General features: G+C 49.7%; 1 protein-coding gene across 1 annotated transcript; it reads right to left on the bottom strand.

The window, feature by feature from the left end:
- Positions 1–4,565: 4,565 nt before the first annotated feature.
- Positions 4,566–12,347, bottom strand: LOC128721258 (uncharacterized). Its single transcript, XM_053814992.1, has 8 exons — positions 12,161–12,347; positions 7,584–7,849; positions 6,925–7,518; positions 6,305–6,821; positions 5,951–6,232; positions 5,632–5,872; positions 5,328–5,562; positions 4,566–5,252 (listed from the first exon to the last, which is right to left on the bottom strand). Exons 1-8 carry the CDS (start codon positions 12,323–12,325, stop codon positions 5,162–5,164), a joined length of 2,391 nt encoding a protein of 796 aa, XP_053670967.1. The 5' UTR covers positions 12,326–12,347; the 3' UTR covers positions 4,566–5,161.
- Positions 12,348–20,077: the final 7,730 nt, after the last annotated feature.

The following is a 20,077-nucleotide window of genomic DNA, read 5'->3' as shown; positions in this document are numbered from 1 at the left end:
AGGGGGCCTCGCGCGTGAGGGCCTGGCGGTTAGCTGAAAAGGAGATGATTACACTATTGTACGCCCCCGGGGCCGGCCGAATGGTGCGGCCTTTCTTCATCGGAGAGGGTGGGGAAGAAGAAAAAAAAAGCGAGGCGCCCGTTGCAAACGCACCCGAGCCTGATCTTCCAAAGGCGGCCCCTAATGGCGTAATAAAATGGGCTCTTATCGTGCACGGTGGCATTAAACGGGAAAACGAAGGAAAGTAATGAGATGGAAAACATTTCCCTTTGCTGGCCGCGCCATTGGACGAACCCGCAGCGGGACTAACAATGGCGGACGGGATTCACCGTGGCCGTGGCGGTTCGGCATGATTTCGATGAAATAGAACGAGCGAAAAATGGGAAACTCGTGTGGCATGGGAACGCTGGCTGGGGTTGTTGTGTTTGAGGCAGGAACATTCCAGGAACTTTAAAAATGCGTCAGAGCCACCGAGGGATTTTCTTAGTATTTTCTCGGAAAATTTACTCCCGAAGAATCTCTGCAAGCTACTTGCAAGCCCTTCTCGCTTATATATCTAGCATAATTTCATCTCGTGGAAAATTCAACCGATACGTCATGGATGTTTTCAATCAGGTATTTGTACTCAAACGAATTGAAATTAATCAACATCAGTCTTGATAAGCTTTTTGGGTCTTAATGCACTAATGAGGCATAAATGGGTGTGTGTGTGTGTAGTCAATAGACGATTAGTTGGAACTGAAATTATTCTTCCACACGATAGAGCTCATTTCTAGTTCTATACATAATGAGCCAACCTGCAACGAGGTTACATGCCAATTAAACCAGTGCACGTTGCACGCTTCGCAATTGCGCTCGACAGCGGTTGCTTACCACCACGTCCCGATATCTTATCCGTGGCCAGGAGTAAGTGACTCTGCCATTAATATTACATTATACAACAACTTTATTAAGGTGTCGAATAAAACATTCCAATTGTGAAAGCTCACCCGCCAATCCATCCGTGCGTCCTATTCGGGAAGAAAGCAAACGAAGCAGGCTATGCACCTCGACGCTAATCGCGCTTGATCAACAACGTGGAAAAAAAGGACGCCCATGCCATGGGCGTTTTCGGGGTTTCAGGGTTGTGCTCCTGTCGGGGAAGGCTGCACCAACCGCACGCAATGCTAGCACTATCGGGTTCTATTAATATTTATGTACCTTTGGCTACGCGAGTTTTATTGCTTTATTTGGTCATAAATATTAATTGAAACGTTTAAATGTTCATAAACCGCCCGGTGCTGCGGTCGGGAACACTCGCGAGAAGCAGTTTGGGTCGGGCTGAGAGTGTCCATGCTCGTTATGCTCGTTTTATTGGGGCGCTTCAAACAAAAATGGGGATCGGCACCAGAAGACACCGCACGATGCTTGAGAACAATTCACTTATATTGGATTTGTCTGCAGTAAAACAATTAATCCTAACCACGTTGGTGCTGTCGTATGCAATCGTATTGTAAGCGTATGGTACTGGATTTGGATTTCGATTAATTTGTTAGGAAACACACCGATCATCTGCATAAAGTTATGAAGAACATTCGAATGTACAAAAGCAAAGAATTTTGATTGTTCTGACTATTGGTTATTACTTCTTTTACAGAGAGCTTTAAAGCACAAACTAAGCGCGTGTCAATTTCCTTTTAAACGATAAGAGATTTCGATCCACGCCGATGTTTCGAGAGTATTTGTAGAAGGACGAATAAGCTCGCTAAGGATTATAAAGATGACTGCTTTTTGGTTCTCATTTGTCCATACTTGACGAGTTGTTTAAAATCCTTATTTTTCTTCTTAGCTTTAGTTTCTGCTAAGAAAACTTTTTGCGTTCCATGTTTTTTATGCAGCTCTTCTTGGTGCGCATTACCTATCGATTCTTTCTGTTGTTCGATTGATTTTTATTTGAACCACTTTACCAAGTTGCGATTATGTGTATGTTTTCATCAACAAGCATTTTGTTTTAAAGTATAAAAACATCCAAACTCCCTTGGCATCTGATGCTGTTGATGCTCCTAATTGCCTATAAAGTTAAAATCGTTTGGACGGACATTTTAAATTCCATTCCTCACATGTTTTCCTTCCGTCAACAGATTTGCTCGTTAAATTCCCAACCCAGCATTCTCATTCATTATCTTCATTTCGGTAAAGCTTTTAAAACATATTTTCGTATCGAATTTTCATTATTATGTAGGACTACGCATCTGGCTTTTTACTGTTCTGTACATCTTTATTGCCCCTAGTTATTCTGATATTATCAGAAAAGATTAGTCTAGCTGCCAAGCTTATGCTAAAATTTCTTCGATATCGTACGATTATTTATAGCTCAAATTGAACTTGGAATTCCAAGACTATTCCATAGCAAAATAATTTCAGCAATAAATCAACGAAATATTGAATATTGAATGCATATTTACAGAACTAAAGTATTCATGCTATTGAATGATTGAGGGAAAACAATCTTTGGAATCTTTTCAAAAAACTTCCACGTATAAAGCATTAACCGGCTGTTTTCTTGCGTTCTTAAGAAACTACACATACGTAAGTTGTTATTTCAACACATTTACACTATCTGTTAAACTATTTAAGCGTAAATGAAAAATATTTTGGGCTGTGTTTTCTTTAGCATCTAACAAAGATAAATATAAAATTAATTATAATTGAGGCTATTTTTTTCTTTCATTCCGCAATGTGTTGAAATAGACAACCAAATATTATTCTTTACATCCTGTCCTCTAACAGGATAGGAAGAAAAACGTCCACATTTCAGTTACGTTTATTTCTCAGCGTATTATTTTGCACGATTACATCGAGCCTCATGCCGAGCTCGAGACGACGATTATTTTTACACTTTGCACTTTGCATCCATCGCGCACAAAACCATAATTAATCACAACCAAACCGGGCATTCTCGCTGCATTGCGTTTGCTAATAAGTTTAAATTAAATGTGTCTCTTTTATTTATGAGAAGGTCCGCTTTCTGTGGCAATAATGAACGAAGCGCCGCGGTTAAGCAAGCGACATACACACACACACACACGCACAAAGCACAACCGGGCGCCTCTCGGGAACTGTCCCGGGCGTAACAAACCAGCGAAGATCATGCAATTTGCCGCCACTGCAGCTTGGATCGCCACGATCCCGCGATCAAAGGACGCGCGTCCCTAGCGCCTCGCGATCACGCCCGATCCGTCCGCGAAAGTCGTGCTGCGGCAGGCTCGGGTAAAAGCCATTCTATGTTGTAGTCTGAAAGCATGTCGCGACGCATCGATCCCTCCTCACCCCTGCGTTCACCACCACCCCCCACACCCCCCTCAACTGCATCCTATCGTGGCGCATCGCGTCGTTTGTTCGAAACGCGAGAAGGAGAAAAATCGCTCCCGCTCTCGCCGCCTTTCTCATAATTTCCGATGCATCATTTCTGCCCCACCCTATGGAGGGAGGGAGGGGGAGGTTGATGAGGTGAAGGTGGTGGGTTGGAGACGCTTCCTTCCGCTCTGCTCGAGCGCCGGCATGGTGGCCATCATGGCGACCATTATCTGATTAATTTCCCGCTCCTTATATAAACGTAAATCAAGTAAACCTCCGAAGTACCCGAGGCGCCCCGGACCTTTCCCACTCACCAGCCTACGAGGCATGAAAGGGGTGGCGGGGAAGTCCTTTTATTCTTGCTCCGATGCTTATCCTTCTCCCGATGGCTCCAACGCTCCTGTGGCTTCACGACCTCGGCTAATGCAGGGCAACAGTTTGCAACGTTGCATTAATCGCAAAAAAGGGGCTACAATCGGTTTGTGCCTTTCGGTGTTGCGTCTGCGGTCAAAATGTCGAAAATTCGCCTCCACCGCGTGGAGTGCGGCCTCTGACTTTGATCTGGCGATTTCTCTCTCTCTCTCTCTATCGCTGGCGTTCATTCGAGAACTATTGCGATCGCAGCCAGCCAGCCAACCAGCCAGACTCAGAACAGAGCACTGTTTTATGTGGCGCCAACGTCACGTAAGCAGAACCACGCGACGTTATTTGTGACCCGGGGCGGTGCGAAGGTAAGGACCAAAATGAATAGGTTCTGTAACCATATCAGCTCGAGACCGCGAGGTGGCAGAAACACACATTCCGGAACGCAATGTAGGCGCGCTAGGCGCATGGTACCGTGCGCAGGAATGAATCATCCCGACGTGGAAGAAAGCCCGTCTCGAACGCATTCCGTGGCATCGAAAGGACGCCTTAATAATGGGTGCATCCGAAGGGTCTTGCGAAGCTGAGGTTCTACACCAACGAGTGCGCTACTCAAGCCACCCTCCAACAGCGCAAGGCCACGGACCAGAACCGAACCGACATTAGTTAAATGGAACCCAGATAAAGCCACAACCCTGCCTGGTAGATAAACTAACGACAATTGATCCGACCATCTCCGGCGACTGTTCGTGGTCTCGGACGAGATGCTACAGGCGATGACTCATTGGAACGGTCTGGGTTGCTGCCAACTACGCTCTCTCGACGAAGGGATCATGCTCAAAGAGACACACACAAAACGCATGGCGAAAGGTTTAAGTACGTTTTATTACGAATACTCAACATTGCTCCAAGGGAGGGCCTTCTTGCCGACGCCCTGCAGCTGCTGGAATGAATTTGGTACCAGTGCTTACATACTACTGTGGTCTAGGCTAACGTTTTACCTATCGCATTGGCACGCTCACGCTTACACGGTAACCTAGCGTATTATCGAACCTCTCCAGCTGGATCTGGACAGTTCACCAAGGACTTGAAGCTGTGTTCAATTATTAGCTAACATCGTTCTGCACAACACTACACAAAGAAAACCTCCATCGTATTGTCCCTGTTTGTTTGGTGGAATGATACAGTTGTATCTGATCAATTATCAATTCTACGGCTAGTCAGCAGGCTTGTACACTTACCTAAGAATTACGCTACTCAATTGCGGTGCGCTTCAACGACACCCTGGTTGGACCATTGCACGCACCGCACAGGACATCTGTCTATATTGCACTCTCTCATCTGCCCAATTGCCCAACCTTTGCTTGCTAGGAAAACTGTCCAACCAACCCCGGAAAACCAACCCCAAAACCCATGGCTTGCTTGCAAATTAAGACCGAGCGCGTTGTCAACGCCCCTGGTTCTAATTCCCTGAACGTTCCGCTACAGCCGTGCTCGTGATGACGCTGGTGATTTCCCCATTCGCGCTCCGATTTCCATCCATCGAGGGTACCCTGGAGAAAAAATAAAGCGAAAAACGTTAGCCTGGAAATTGCACAAAACACAACCACAACAAACGCGGTACGTACGAGATCGGTATATGCCGGACGAGGTTATGCGGTACGGGCGTCAGATGTGGGGACGAATTCTCGCCACCAGCGCCACCTGGCGAGTTGTCCACGTACCGTGGATCCTGCTGGCTGGGCGAGTTGTGCAGCTCCATCGGCTGCGGTGTCGCTAGGTGGGGTGGATTCGGGTTCAACAGCTTTGCTTCCGTCGCGATCGAGTGATACTGGGACGGTATCATCGAGGGTAGTAGCTTCCCTGTGAGAGAGTACCAAGGGGACATTAGGACACGGGCTCCATCTGGACGTGACGAGCCCTCTAACGTACCCGTGTTCAGCCCATTCATCTGCTGGACCTGCTGACTAGATTTGGGTTTGCGCTTTCGCGTCTGAATGCCATCCTTCTTCATCGTAAGCGGTCGGTGGACGTTATGCAGCTTGTAGTAGAGTCCGCAGGCGTTACACACCGGATCACCGTTGTTGTTCCGACGCCAGAGTGTCGTCGTGGTTGTCTGACAGTTCGCACAAGTGACACCCGAACGGCGGTTCCCTTGCGCTGGCGGTGTTTTCTGTGTGAGGGACGAAACACGCACGTTAGAAGCCGGCTAAGGAAACGAAGATCCACAAAGATCGCGGTGCATACATACCACGGTTTGTTTGGCTTTTTGCGAACGATTCGGTGGCCGGTTTGTGCCCGGGTTTTGCCGCGTGTACAAAGCGCACGCATTGCACAGCGTATGGCCGACGTTGTCCCTTCGCCAGAGTGGCGTATCGGAGCTACCGCAGTTAACACACTCACGGTGTTCCGGTGGAGCCGCCAACTGATCGTACGGGTCATTCAGCGAACCGATCGGCCAGTGCTGTCCGTTGGCTGCATACTCGCCAACGTTTCCACCCGCGTTATCCATCACGATCGTACCGGTGAAGTTCTGCGAATGGGCCAGCAAAACGATCATCAGTCGAGGATCTTGCGAAACCTCCACTAGCTATGCGACACCTACCGTGTTGTAGTCCACACTGGACCCATTCCAGTACCCCGGATAGATCTGCTGGGCTCCGGGTGAGCTGCTACTATGAGCACTTGCGCTCTCGTACATCCCCTGCGAGCTCGGAATCGTTGGCGGGTAGTGGATCTGTTTGGTGATGATCGAGGACGAAGTGAGCGTTGGATCGCTCTTGTACAGGACCGGGTTTGGGCTGGACGAATGATAGTAGATCGTCTCCTTTTGCGGCAGAAACGTGGTGTAGTTACCGGCGGTCGCGTAACCATCCGACGAAATGTAGTAGTTCTGCGGTGACGCGAGCGTATGCACCGGTTCCAGGTTCGTATAGTGCGTCTTGGCATCAGTGACCTGACCCTCGACGACCTGCTGCACCTCACCCGGTGGTCCTGACGTTGGTTCATGCGTTTCGTACACCTGTATGGTCTGATGGTGCGGTTGTGCCTGCACCTGAATCGTCGTGCCGGATTGCGTGGCCACGGCAACACTCGATGGGTGCTGTGACACCTGCGGAAGAAAGGAATCGTCAATCAGGAGTCGCAAGTCAGGAACCACGTGCCAGAAATCACGATCCATGAGAACAATGGCGTCAAGAACCTGGATCACGGCTCCTAAAGAAGTTCGAACCTACCTGCACCGATTGTGGATGTGCGTGCAGATGATGACTCTGATGTCCGTGTGGCACCATCCCGTGACCATGGTGCGTGGGATGGTGTTGATGGGGGTGTTGCGCATGGTGGGGCACGTGCGGATGTCCAGCACCCGAGTGTATGGTCGCAGGTAACGGCAACCCACCGGGCGGTTGTTGGTAGATGTAGCGCGAATGTGCGTGGTACTTGACGTCTTCGTATCGGTTGACGTACCGTACGGCTTCTTCGCCCTCGTTTTTGTACTCCACAAAGATGGTTTGCGTCTGGACAGGTATAATGGTGGTTTCGTGTGCTTGGTTAGCTGCCGAGGCTGCTGCAGCAGCCGCCGCCGCTGCCGCCATAGCTGCTTCCTTCTCGATTTGTTCTCGCTTAACGATCTGACTGCTGGAGGCAGACACTGTTGGAGCTGCACTCACCACGACACCCTGTTCCTGGCTCGGCTCGTAGCTGTATCCTGTGTGCTGTTGCTGTTGCTGCTGCTGCTGCTGTTCGACCGCCTGATGGTACTCAACACCGTCGTAGTCCGACGACTCATTGGGAGGTTCTTGGCCCTCTGAAATTTCCCTACACGGTGAGAAGAAACAAGACCCCGTTAGAAGTGGCAAGGATCCCCCTTCGAAAGGACCTACCTGATCTGCCCGGTTGTGGTGATCATCCGTTGCTTGTGTTGGTTAATGATCACAGCCGTCTGGTGGCCGGGTGAGTTCCGATCCGCAGAACCATGCAGTTCCGCGGCACCGATCAGCTCATTCACCGGAACATCCGATAGGGTGTGGGTGGTTTGAGACACCACCACCACCGCCTGGTGGGGATGCACCTGTGGATGTACGCCTGGGCCGACCTCCGTGCCCGATGTCTGCTCCTGGTCCACCTTCGATTCGTTTGACGTGTCCATCTGCGAAAGAAAAACCCGCGAATAAAACACGCACCTCTGGTGATCTCGAAAGCATCCGAAAAAAAAACCGCGACCGGCGGCCGTGACTCATCCGCACGAGTGACACTTATGGGCTCGCAACCAAACGCACACCTTTTTGACGTAAACGGCCGGGGATTCCGTTAAGCAATCACGCCGGGCTCATGGGCTTGCCATGCCGACTGTGGGGGTTGCCGTGGCCAGCTTACAATACTTCCGCTCAAACAAACGGGCGTTTTCCGGTCGACGCCGAATCATCGCTGGTGTGTTCGTTTGCGGGGGTCGCCAGGGGTTGGGAAGGCGGGCGAGGGTGCGACGTGAACAACCTCGACAACATGCTCCACCGGAGCAGATGCGTGGCCGGAAGAAATCTCCCCGAGTAAATAGACCTTCCCTTTTTGGCGCGATGTCGTGTGGGGAAATGGTTCCGTTCTCATTTCGGAAACTGGGCTAGTTGGGGTTCCGAACACCGCAAGCAATTCCGTAGGGACGCGTAAATCTTGCTAGGATTGCACAAAACCATATACCAAACGGTACTATTGAAGAAAACTGTTGAAAAAGCCATAGGCTTGAAAAACATACAGGATTCTGTTGGAATATGTTTACAATATATGTGTAGTTTATATAATTAAAAAATTGTATACAAATTAGAACATTAAATTGAAAGGCTTCAATTGACAACTAAAATTGATAACAATTGACAGATGAAGCATTACAAAATGACATAATAATGTGGAACTATATCGGAATGTAGAATTTAAACAGTAGACAAATATTTTCAATTAAATGTTGGATACAGAGGTATTAATCTCTTAACAATTTTATCTCAAATAGTTTAAAAATTTTAACAGTAAGCATGAGTAAAATCTAGAAGCGAGTTCCGTTAATCAGCTCTCACCTAATGAGCATTCCAATAGAACACATCGCATTCATGAGCCAATATAAAAAACAACTCGAATCACGTGTGAAACCATCAAAATTTCAGCCACGATCGTGAGATTGTTAAACCTAACCTTCAAAAGTTATCGATTGTTTCATTACTTCATTAATTGTTTTATTGCATCGTACCCGCCTATCGTTCACCACCCAATACCATCGATCAACGGGACCGAGATCGTCAACTAAACGCGCTATGAAGGCGGGAAAAACACACACACCATTTCCCAGCATAATTAATTCGACCCCCTTGCGATATGCGTGCGTGTCACGTGCGCGAGCTAATGAATCTATCTCTATTACCGAAGCATAAGAAGAAGAAGGTGAACAAAAAAAAAGCCCAACCCAGCGGGGAAGGGTACGGCCAGGTATATACAGCAGGCACCCTCTCTGACCGTTTCTCCGAAGGAGATTGCCGCAATGCGATAAGAAGGCAAACACCAAAGGTTACTTTCCATCGGCATACAAGCCAACGGGGCCGCTCGGGAATGGCCGGAACAGCAGGCCAGGCAGTTGTCGATGTGTGGGGAAGCAGAAATTCCATTTCCCAATCGAGCCGAGGGCGAAGGCGAGGGCTCGACCACCGCAAACAGAGAGACCCAGCGAGGCGAGAAGGGATGCCGAAAAATTGAAATTGAGAAATAACTCAAAATGAAGCAAATAAAGCCACAATCATCACGCGCGGCTCAGGCTGCGTGTAATTCCCTTTTTCTTTTTTTGAAGGTGTTGTAATTGATGCGTGTCTCTCGCGATCGGGTGATCAATGCGCCTGCTTCGATTGAAGTGTTTCCCATGGCATGTTGCGATGAGAAACAAACTCCACAGGTGTGCAGAAAGACGGTTCTGACAGCTAATCAGGTGTCAGCCCGCAACCGATTATCACTCTCGACCCAAGCCCGCGCGCTAACGTGTGCCGGAGGCCATCTAACACCAACTATCGATACGGCGCGATACTGTATCGTACCGTGCCGTATCTTATCCGATATTCCCGACCTACACCGTCCGCGACCGATAACCCCGGTCCACCGGTGGCTCTCCAAAAAGTGTCCCTATACCAAGTGGGTGCTTCCGAGCTTCTCCGGCAACCATCACTTCAACCGCGCGAATGCTGCAACACACCAGCCAGCGGAAGGGTGAATGTTGCGAAACCGCCGCCATTTTGCCGAAAAAAAAACCCCTTTGAAGCAGATACGCATCGGTACCGAGAACCGAGCGGCACAGTTTCGATGCGCGGGAGCTCATAAATGTCAGCGAGCGATCGTAAAGCGGAAAAAAGAAAAGGAAAAAAATTCGTCTTATCTGCTGACAGCCCGCCCGTAAAGCAGACGAAGAAGCCAAGCAAACCAACGGCCCTTAGAAGAAAACCCCACCGATAAAACTGCCCAGCCCGGTCCGACGGTGGACCAACGGCGAGTAATTAAACCGATGCTTCATGGCGCGTCGTCACCTTCGCTTCACCGTTCTGTGGCTCCCGGTGGGGATTTATCCACGCCCGTCCCACACGCCCATTTGTGGCTAATGAATTTCCCGTGCCATTTTCGTCAGGACACACAGGCCCCGCTAATTAAATCCGGGTGCTTTCGTTCGACAAGTCGCGATCCAGGAGGGGTTTTTTTTTTGAAACGATTCATCGATCACACTGCAACGGTTATTGCGTGTTTGATGGCAAGAACGAGAGCAAATATGGCGCCTTGCGAGCTTTCACGCGCTCGGAAAAGTGAAAAGAAAAGTGCCCCGATGAGTCAACGGGTGCTGGAATGTGTGTGGTGTGTCTCTGACGGGCGTCCGAGTTTACCCGAGAACCAGAGCAAGAACTGCTCGACCAGGGTGTTGTACAAGAATTAGACCATTCATCAAGCGTCGGGAGAAGCGTCCTGCATCGAAGTCACCCGCCGGAATGCACCGGTCAACGGCAACGGAGGTCGTCCTCGAGCCCACTTTACCATTCCCGTTCGCGGTCGATCGCGGCGCAAGTAAGATATCACTATCAGAAAGCTATAAATATGGTCCGAAGCGGCGAGTGGACGATCGCTCTTAAATGCGTCCTCGCATCCTCGGGGACACGCGTGTTATCTAACCAATTTTACATGGGTTTTTGTGCGCCCCGGAGTCCGGAGCGTGTAATTCCGAGGAAGTGGCCTTTTTTCTTTTTTTTGGTGGGCAGTTTTCCACCGACCTTGTTAAAGACATGGTTTGAGAGGGCGCCATGGGCAGATGCGCGATCCGTGTTACGCGTGTTTGTCCGAGATGGCAGGTGCTCGAGATGCGAGAGTGGTCGAAAAGTGAACCTTCTTGTCACCAAAAACTGACGCAACGACACGGCAAATTAAGCACGGCGGTAGAGCAAAGAAAAGCTGGCACATCTTTCCAACGTTCCTGAGCGTTTCATTCGTCAAACGCACGGAACAAAGCCGGTGTTTAGTGGGCAAATTGCGCTTCATTTAACGCTAAATTGCATCCGAAACCAGCTCAATGTTCCCTAATTGTGGCTGTAAACGCCACCAGCTTCATTCTGCTCCAATTCCGCTCTCATTTCTCGGCTCAAGACTCGGGCCGGGAGAAAAACCAAAAAAAAAGGCCCCAGGGAAAAAAAGTATCCTTCCACCCTCGACGCAACCTTGACCGTGGCTGGCGCAATAAACCTGGCCACCTTGCGCGTCCAGCCAATCCTTCCTGGGTTCGGGAAGGATCAACCGCCCGTAAGGCGCCACCATTATGGTTATTGCGTCTTTCTGGTGCCATCGTACCCGAGCTTGACCTCGAACCTGTAGGTTTTTTTTTGCGCCCTCACCCTTACAGGACTTTGGGCCAAAAGCTGGGCACAATTTCAAACACACACACACATTCCCACTGAGCCATTCACGTGTTCATTCGGTGGTGATTTATGGCGCAGCTAAGTGGCAAGATGGCGCAACATCGAAGGTTAGCTCAAAGGAACGGTTCTTTCACCGCACGATGCACGTCGTTAGTTTTCCCGAAACTTCCTGTGCCCGTTTTTCCGGCGTCCGGAGTCGGTTTTTCGCAGTTCCATCAGTGCCCCAGTGCCGAAAGCAAAACAAACGCACCACAACATATCGGCGAGTTTTATCGTTTTCACTACACACACACACACACACCACATTCAGGACTCCTTTTCGAAGATTACCCAATCCCGGCGATAGGGCTATCGATGCACACCCACGATAACCATCTGCCGGCCGGAGGCCCCGTGGGATCGGCCGATAAAACAGCAAAAAAAAAGCAGCGCGGTTCTTTTTTTATCTCCTCCCAGCACCCGGTGGGAAGCTGCTGATACCGAGTCCTATCACGCCTATCGCTGAGACACACGCTGGCGTGGTGTACCTTCGCGATGCGTACCTTAAGCGTAGCATCACCGGACGCATCCTCGCTGGTTTCTGGCCGCGGGAGTGACACGGGCATCGTGGAGGTACCGGTGGTGACCACGGCCGAACCCTGCACCGTACCCGTCAGGGGTCCACTCACCGCGACTCCGACGTTTTTCGCCTCCGACGACACCACCATCCTTCACCTGAGGTGAGTTTTTCTTTTTTTGGGTGTGTGTGTTCCTTTTTTGCTCCTGATTGCGCTGACACGCGGTGCGCACAAACAAACGAAATGTCCTAACCGCTAGAGGGCGCTTTTCACCACACTGCACCCGGCACGCACTGATCGAACGCCTCGCACAAAGCGACAATGATGACGACGACCGATTGGCGATTGACGACAACGTACGAACGACCGATCACACCAGAAGGAGCATCTCGATGCGACTGCGAAGGACGCGGTACCGTGCGACATGTGGCGACTACCGCACCGCACAAATTATGTACATATTGCACGAAATTGATGGAGAAAAATCGAGCGCGCGGTGTGAACCACACACGTACATGCGTGTGTGTGTGTGTGTATATAGGTGTATCGAAGCCCCATCGACCGGGGCTCCCGATCCCTTTCGCTGGGAGTCGCTCCCAGGACCGTGCTTATCTTATCACAACTCCGATGTTGCGCTGCTAACAGTAAAATCTCGCACCGCCCTGTGCTACTCTGGAGCCGCCAACTCGCGCACATAAACGCACGCAACGCGAGCGCATCACCAGCGCCTACTCCGGTGGCTGATGATGATGGTTGACGTGTGTTGATCGCCCAGCCACAACAGCCCATCAATCAACCGCAGCAGCAGGCAGGCTCTGTCTCTCACTCACCGGACCATTTCCCGCCCAAAACCACACTAAACGGGCCGATTCGAGCGTACTTACCGTAGACCGATCCGACCGATCCGACCGGACAGATTCACGGGCTGGCCTGGCCCGCGCAAGTTCCGGCGCAACACACCCCCGTCGGCCAACGTTCGCCTGCAAATGCTCCGTGGAACCGCACCGAAGGGCGAGAACGTACCACAATGCACACACACGCACGCACACACACACACGAGTGTGGAACCCAAAGTCAACACCGGCCGTCGTTCCGTCCATCCGGCGACCGGGGAAGGAAATAAGCCCTCGTCGCCGGTCTGTTGCTCTGTTTGTCCTCGAGGGTGCCGAGATCGCCAAAGCCGCCCCATTGCCCCGAGGGGTTGACTCTCGTGGTGACGTACGTGCCCGCGGGTCCGCCATAAACCCGCGCGTGTGTGTGTGTGTGGGTGTGTGTGGTTTTTTTTTTCTGCCTCCTCCCGACTGTTCTGTTTGTCCATGGGGCGTTTAGGTTTCGGGCTATTTCGGCGTTTTTTTTCCTATAATTTTTTTTTGACTCAACTACAAAAATCCGGAACCAGCGCATCGCGACGAAGCAAAGAGAGCCAAAAAAAACCATCCCGAAGCATCCCAAAAGCTGCCAAAAATGGCACGGCATCCACCAGCCCAAAGCAGCCGTCTTGTTTTGTCTTTATGCTTTTATTTTTTTTGCTTGCCTTCTTCCAACTGCCTTTGTTTGCTGGCCGCGTCCTTTCCGGTCACAGGTTTCGGCTCGTGCCAGCTGCGACAAATTTGTTATTTGCTCGTAAATTGCTCACCACCCCGTGGGCTCGATCGGCGTGCCAGCGATCGACCACCTCAGTGATCATCACGATCTGCAGCGGCATATTCGGCTAGCGGAAAAGCGCCCAAAGTGGGAGCGAACCTTTTTTTTTTTTGGGCACAAAAACCCCCTCCAAATACACACACACACACACCGCACGTACAGCGATCGATTTTTCGGCAGGTTGTGTTCGGTGGTTCGCTTATCTTATCTCTAGAGAGCGAGCGAGACACCACCACCAGGTAGGTGCAGGACATCCAAAAGCGTAACACGGTGGTTTTACTAGCCCTCTAAACCCTAAAAAAAACTAGCCACCTAGGCGTAAACACCCCCATGGCGGTTGAGCGCCATAAACGAGCCGGGTTTGATCGCAAAATAAGCACACACCAAAAAACGGACGAAAAACACCCCAAATCTGAGGCGCCCCCGTTTTTTTATCAGGCGCAGTTTTTCCGGCTGATTGATTAGTCACGTTAATCCACTCTTCGAGCCCGGCGGTGCGATGGCAGGATTAGCATCTCCTCTAACTTTTTTTTTGGGGCAAATACAGTGGCCATTGTGAGGCACCCCAACCCCGAAACAATTGCAACCAACTGTCGCCACTCACGCGGAACTGTTGATCGATTGTCTGATCGAATTCGCGCGAATTTCAATCTCGCTCGTGGCATCGACAAAAAACCGCAAGCGCATCAATTAGCACAAAAGCCCGTCCACCTTGGGGGGGACAGGTGCATGGTGCGAAACCGAAACCAAAAACCCATGCCCTGCTGAGGGGTGGTTATGTCCCCCCCCCACCCCTTGAGGGAGATTAAATTCTCTTCAACCATCCCCCCCAGGCACCACCTGCAGAAACTGCGCAACTTGTTTGTGCTGCCAGGCCCGGGGGATGTTTTGCTACAATTGCTTCATTTAAGGTGTCCCCCGTCGGGTGCCTTATCGCGGCTTCGGGCTTCCATTGCAACACATGCAAGGTGCTGGATGCACACACACGCACACGCACACACACACACGTACGCTCATTAGGAAGGGTAAACAGACGATAAAATGGCGGTACCTGGGAGGGTTTGGAATGATGGGGCTCTCGCTTGAAACCGTGATAACGCGCGCCGCGCGATATTACCTGTGCCGTACGGTGTGCGCTTTTTCGTTCTTCTTCTTTTTCGTGTTGCTTTTTTTTCCCCCTCTCTCTCTCTCCCGACCAGGGACAGCTCCACTTATCGGGCGGTTTCATCGCAGAACTCCAGGCCGTGACTCGACATAAGTGCTCCAATTCCAAATGGCCACAGCGACGTTTCTTCCCTGATTTGATCACTCCCTCCCGAGGGGGGGGGGGGGGAGGTGGGAAGGTAGTGGGGAGGAAGGCCCCTTGTCCCACCCACTCACCCACCGGGCAATCAATCGAACTCAGTGGGCATCGAGCGATAAGGCAACCAACACCGTCGAAGGACACCGGGAGGAGGACCTTTTGGGAGTCACACAGAAGGGGGTACACGGAGCACACACACGCATACACATACACACCTGCACACGGGTTCCACGTCACCAAACGTTGGCCACAAATGGAAGGGTGAAGGGCACCAGGGAGCCCGACGTGGCGCGTTATACGACACCGTCATAAATTTCGATCCTCGCAGGCAGGCGATTCCGCAAGACCACATCATGGCACGTCTATCGGCGGACGCCATCTTGGGCCGGATCTTTCCAGTGGCTGGCCCCATTTTGTGGCCATATGGACACGTACGATCACGTGGCTACCTGACCGCCTTCCGGTTCACGAATTTTCCACACTACTTTTTTCCCCATTTTTTGTTTGTTTGTCACTTAATTCACCACAAGAAAGGACACGCTCACGAACACCCACCCACACACATGCACACGTGCACTTTTCCAAAGGAGCCACGGGTGCGCACTTGCGCGAGGTTCGGCGCGATCGACGCAAGCCCGCCCGCGGTCGAGTGATGCCTCAAATATTGTGATAATATAATATAATATTAAATTTTTGCACTCGCCCGGTGGGTTTCGTTTCGTTTCGAAAACGTTATATCGCACCGCAGATAGTGAAGCGTGGCGTTGGTGATAAGTTAACATATCAATTTGCTGCACGTTTGATTTGCACGCGCGCGCGCGCGCGCCCCCAGTTGGGTCGACCATTTTCCGGGTGGCCTGGGCGGCGGGCCGTTTCGGCCGGTTTTTCACTCGCGTACGGATCGCCCCCATTCGGGAGAGAATGTGTCCCGGGAATGTCGCACAAAATGGCCCCTAGGCAGCACGGGGCCCGAACGCAATGAGCCAAACCATTCGAAAGCGATACCTTCCTCCGGCCTCCGGCCAGTTATCTCCTATCGTACTAACCTTATTATTTCTTACATGCAAAAGGATGATAACTCCCTATCTCTGACAACAGTTTTATCAACCTATATCTGGGTGGGCGAAGTGGCCAGATAGGCGGAATAACTATATATGCTGCCCTTCGAATGCGCCCAACGCCCACGCTAGTGCATCGGTCGAGCCGGCCCGGGCCGCAACAGGATGCGGAAGTGGGTGAGCACCCGGCGTGCAGCGTGGGATAAAGACCCACCCGAGGTGATCCCATCATGCTTTTGCTGTCGGTACACGCCGGAAGAAGTACACGTCTTCGTCGGCAACTCGAAGGGACCGAACGGCACACAGTGAAGGGCAATCATCATCGATCAGGAGTGAGGTTTTGTTTGCTAAAAGAAGTGAATCCTTTCATCAATCATGTAAGGCTCTAGGTGCTGATGAAATGAATGTTCATGAGCTGTGTGAATGAGGTACACACAGGTTCCACCTACAATGGTGGGCAATTTCGAACAAACAATCTACTTGGCATCCCCGGTATCAAACGTACCAAGGCAAGCTGCCGTAAGCTCCTTATTTAATAATTAATATTCTCATTAATCGTTATTGCTTCTATTTTTTTTAAATATGCAGCTTTATACCCCAATGGCATGCTATTCAAATGCAGCTTGCGAGACACAATCAAATCTTTTTTCCGTTGCGGGGAAGAGAGCTCTACTACGATGTAGGAACATGAAGTGTACTATCTCGTACACTCACAGGTTATCACAGACATAAACTTCTCTTCTTTAGGTTTTCTACTTCCTTTCTTATTCTTCTACTTTATTAGCCATTTTATTTTCCTCCAATTTTCCTCTTTTTCTATAGGCTTTCTATTTTTAACACATGGTGTTCAAGCCCGGTATATCACATAAGCCAAAAAACAATACGAAAATTGCTTGCTAAGCCAAATATGCATATTCCGACCAATTCAGAAAAGAGAATTGATCCTTTTGTATCAGTAGAGTGGCCAGGACAAAATATAACAGCTCATATCGCGGTTGACACGGGATATAGCACAACGTATTTAAACAACAATTAGCTGCTTTACTAGAGCACGATCTGTTCAGCATTATGATCGCCTCACAAATCAAAAGCACCCAACACTTGTAAGCAATGCTAGCATAATTTGACGATCAATAAACAAATAACAAACAACCAATTGCAGAGATTTCGTAAAGGTTTTAAAGAACGAAATCGAAAATTATTAGCAAAGAGTATCGTGCTAAACAGATCGTTTACAGATACCAAGTGATCAGAGAGATGATCGTATTTTTTTAGGCTAGTAAATATGAAACATCGGTTCATAAAAAAGCGTACCAACAGTTAATAGCTTTGTTATCGGTTTAAAAACAAAAACAAGCTTCTTATTAGCTCTAGAAGAATAATTGAAGAAATTAAAACACATTGTGCAGGGCATGGATGTAAACTAAATCATTTACTCTAAGTTGCACAGCCAATTAACCAAACGATCCCTTCCAATTATCAATCGCTTCAATTTCTGAGTTTATCTGATTGTTTGTTCAATTTTTTTCTGATATTGATCTATCGAAAAAGCTTCTAGTGCGTCTCTCATTTTCCGTCCATTCACTTGGCAGGCGAATTGAGTGAAATAGGCTTAGAAATCTGCATTGCCCGCGCCATCCTTTGAATTTCTTTGAGATTCACAACTGCCTGCAACTATGAAACAACAATCAACACGAATTTCATTTAAAAATGTGCAACATTCCATAGGCACCATTATGCTTGTGCTTATGGAAAATCAATAGAATAATTCATAGTGTATTTGAGAACCCTTTGATACTTTCTCTCTACAGCGATATAATTTCATTTCCTCGCAAAGCCATACATAAAGCAAGAAACAGCACGGCAAGCCGCCGTTTTTCGGTTGATTACCATTCTCGGAATAACGTGGAATTGCATGTGTAATTCTTATCTCCCCCACAGTAATCTCACCTAACGAATCTCACCCACCGAGAAACACCAGTGATATTGTACCATGCATACGCTGCCTTCTATTTCAGGCACATTTGCAGCATTTTTCGTAATAAAAACCAACAACCAACCCCAAAACGGCAAAGTACGAAAACAAATTAATCATACCGTTTTTCATCGCTGTAAGATCACGAAACGTCGCTCGCGCCGTTTGGCCTCCAATTTAGAGCGACTTTTTTTCTTCCTTACGACGCCCAAGTACGTGCCCTCGCGTTTGTGTGCGCAGCGCGTGAAAATATGAGCTTGCATCCGAGCTCCGGTTCGGCGTGGTGTAATCTGAGTTCAAATATTTATCGTGCCGGAATGGAAGGCTGGTTATTTTTTTCCAAACCCCCGACAACCCTCGGTTTGCTCGAGAAGAACCTCGAGCCTCGGAGCAAGGAGTTAGTCAACATAAACGCGCACGATAAACCGTGCCTGATGCACGTTCAAACCGGGTCCCCGCTCAAATGTCGAACGGATTCATCCCTTTGGACGCGATCGCTGGGGGTGTTTTCCCGCCGAAAAGCCTCGCCGGCCTTTCTTCGCAACAACCCAGAACGCTGTGCTCTTTCACTCGTCACCTTAACCCGCGAGATATAGACAATCAGTACGATTGTGCCAGATAACCTGGCAGATAGAAACTTTCATATCTGGCAGATACGGCACCCGGCCCAAAGGAAACTCCCGGCGGGCCCACTCGAGGCATTTTGTCGCCTGTGCAAACAGATAAAATCGCACGCGGACACCCGGCCGGCCGGCTAAGACGCGGGCGCGGGTTAGTTTCAGCCCTGGCCGCGGTGCAGCCTGCGGCCAAGGTATGCTATAGTAAATAACATTATCAAACTTATTATCTTATAATATGATTATCGCAGATATTCATTACATTTTCCTACACCTACTTCCTGGGGGCCTATCGGGCTGGAGGCCCTTTTTAGTATCTGGCCATCCGATTTGAGCCGCGCGTGTCAGTTCGATCACGGCGAGAGACCCAGGAAGATCGCGCGCCTCTACGTGTGCTGGAATTCGGTCCAATCCGGTCACAGCGCACATTTTCTAAGTTTCCCACCTCCATGTGAAGTGTCCACCGCCAGTGCCGGCCAGCGTTGGAACCACGCAGCATGGCAACATGCGGGCGCGCGCGTGTCTGAAAATGCGCAGGGAGAGTAGTGCATACGTGACAAATTCATGGTTCGCCCAGGTGTGGGAGAGCAATGGTTTTTGTGTGTGATTTATTGCGGTTCCACCGGCGTACGGGACGGGCTGGAAGAATGTTTTTTAAGCACTCCAAATCGGGCTGAAAATCGATCTCAAATCGACCCCGCTCGATCGGACGTTCAATAAAGCGAACACAAGAGCAACAACACCAACAACAAAAAAACACATCCCCCCTGCTTTATTGAGCCTTCAGGCTTCAGAGTGATTACACCACCGTCACCGGGGCGGTTGGGTCTTGCGAGAGCAAGGGTTTTTTTTTTGGTCTGGCCGTTGGCAGTTGATGGAAAAGAAAAATGGAAGAATGCCCCGTACATAAGCGTTATCTATATCACGCCCCATATCAAAAACGCCTTTACACGAACGGGTGTGTAATTCGGGCTCACGAACACCACCGCCTGATGATGATGATGATGATTCAGGGAAAAACGGCCGATGATGGTGTGGTGACGAATGTAGTGATGATTAATAATGCGCGGAGGTCAAACAAAACATTACAAAACTGCAGCTACCCTCGCGTGTGGGGTTATGAGTTGGCAGCATAAGCATTTCGTCGGCGAAAAACCCTGCAATGATGGAAAACTAGCCTTCGCCATAAGCGTGAACAGACACGTGTCTGCAGTGTAAAACCATCCCCTAGACTTCGAGGCAGGCGTTGGGTTTTAGTCTCGTTGATCGAGACAAAAAGGACGAAGAAAAGCATGCCATGCGATG

This window comes from Anopheles nili, chromosome 2 (genome assembly GCF_943737925.1).
Source record: "Anopheles nili chromosome 2, idAnoNiliSN_F5_01, whole genome shotgun sequence".
NCBI lineage: Eukaryota > Metazoa > Arthropoda > Insecta > Diptera > Culicidae > Anopheles > Anopheles nili.
The sequence above is the reverse complement of the archived record's forward strand: the minus strand, read 5'-3'. Positions and strand labels throughout refer to the sequence as shown.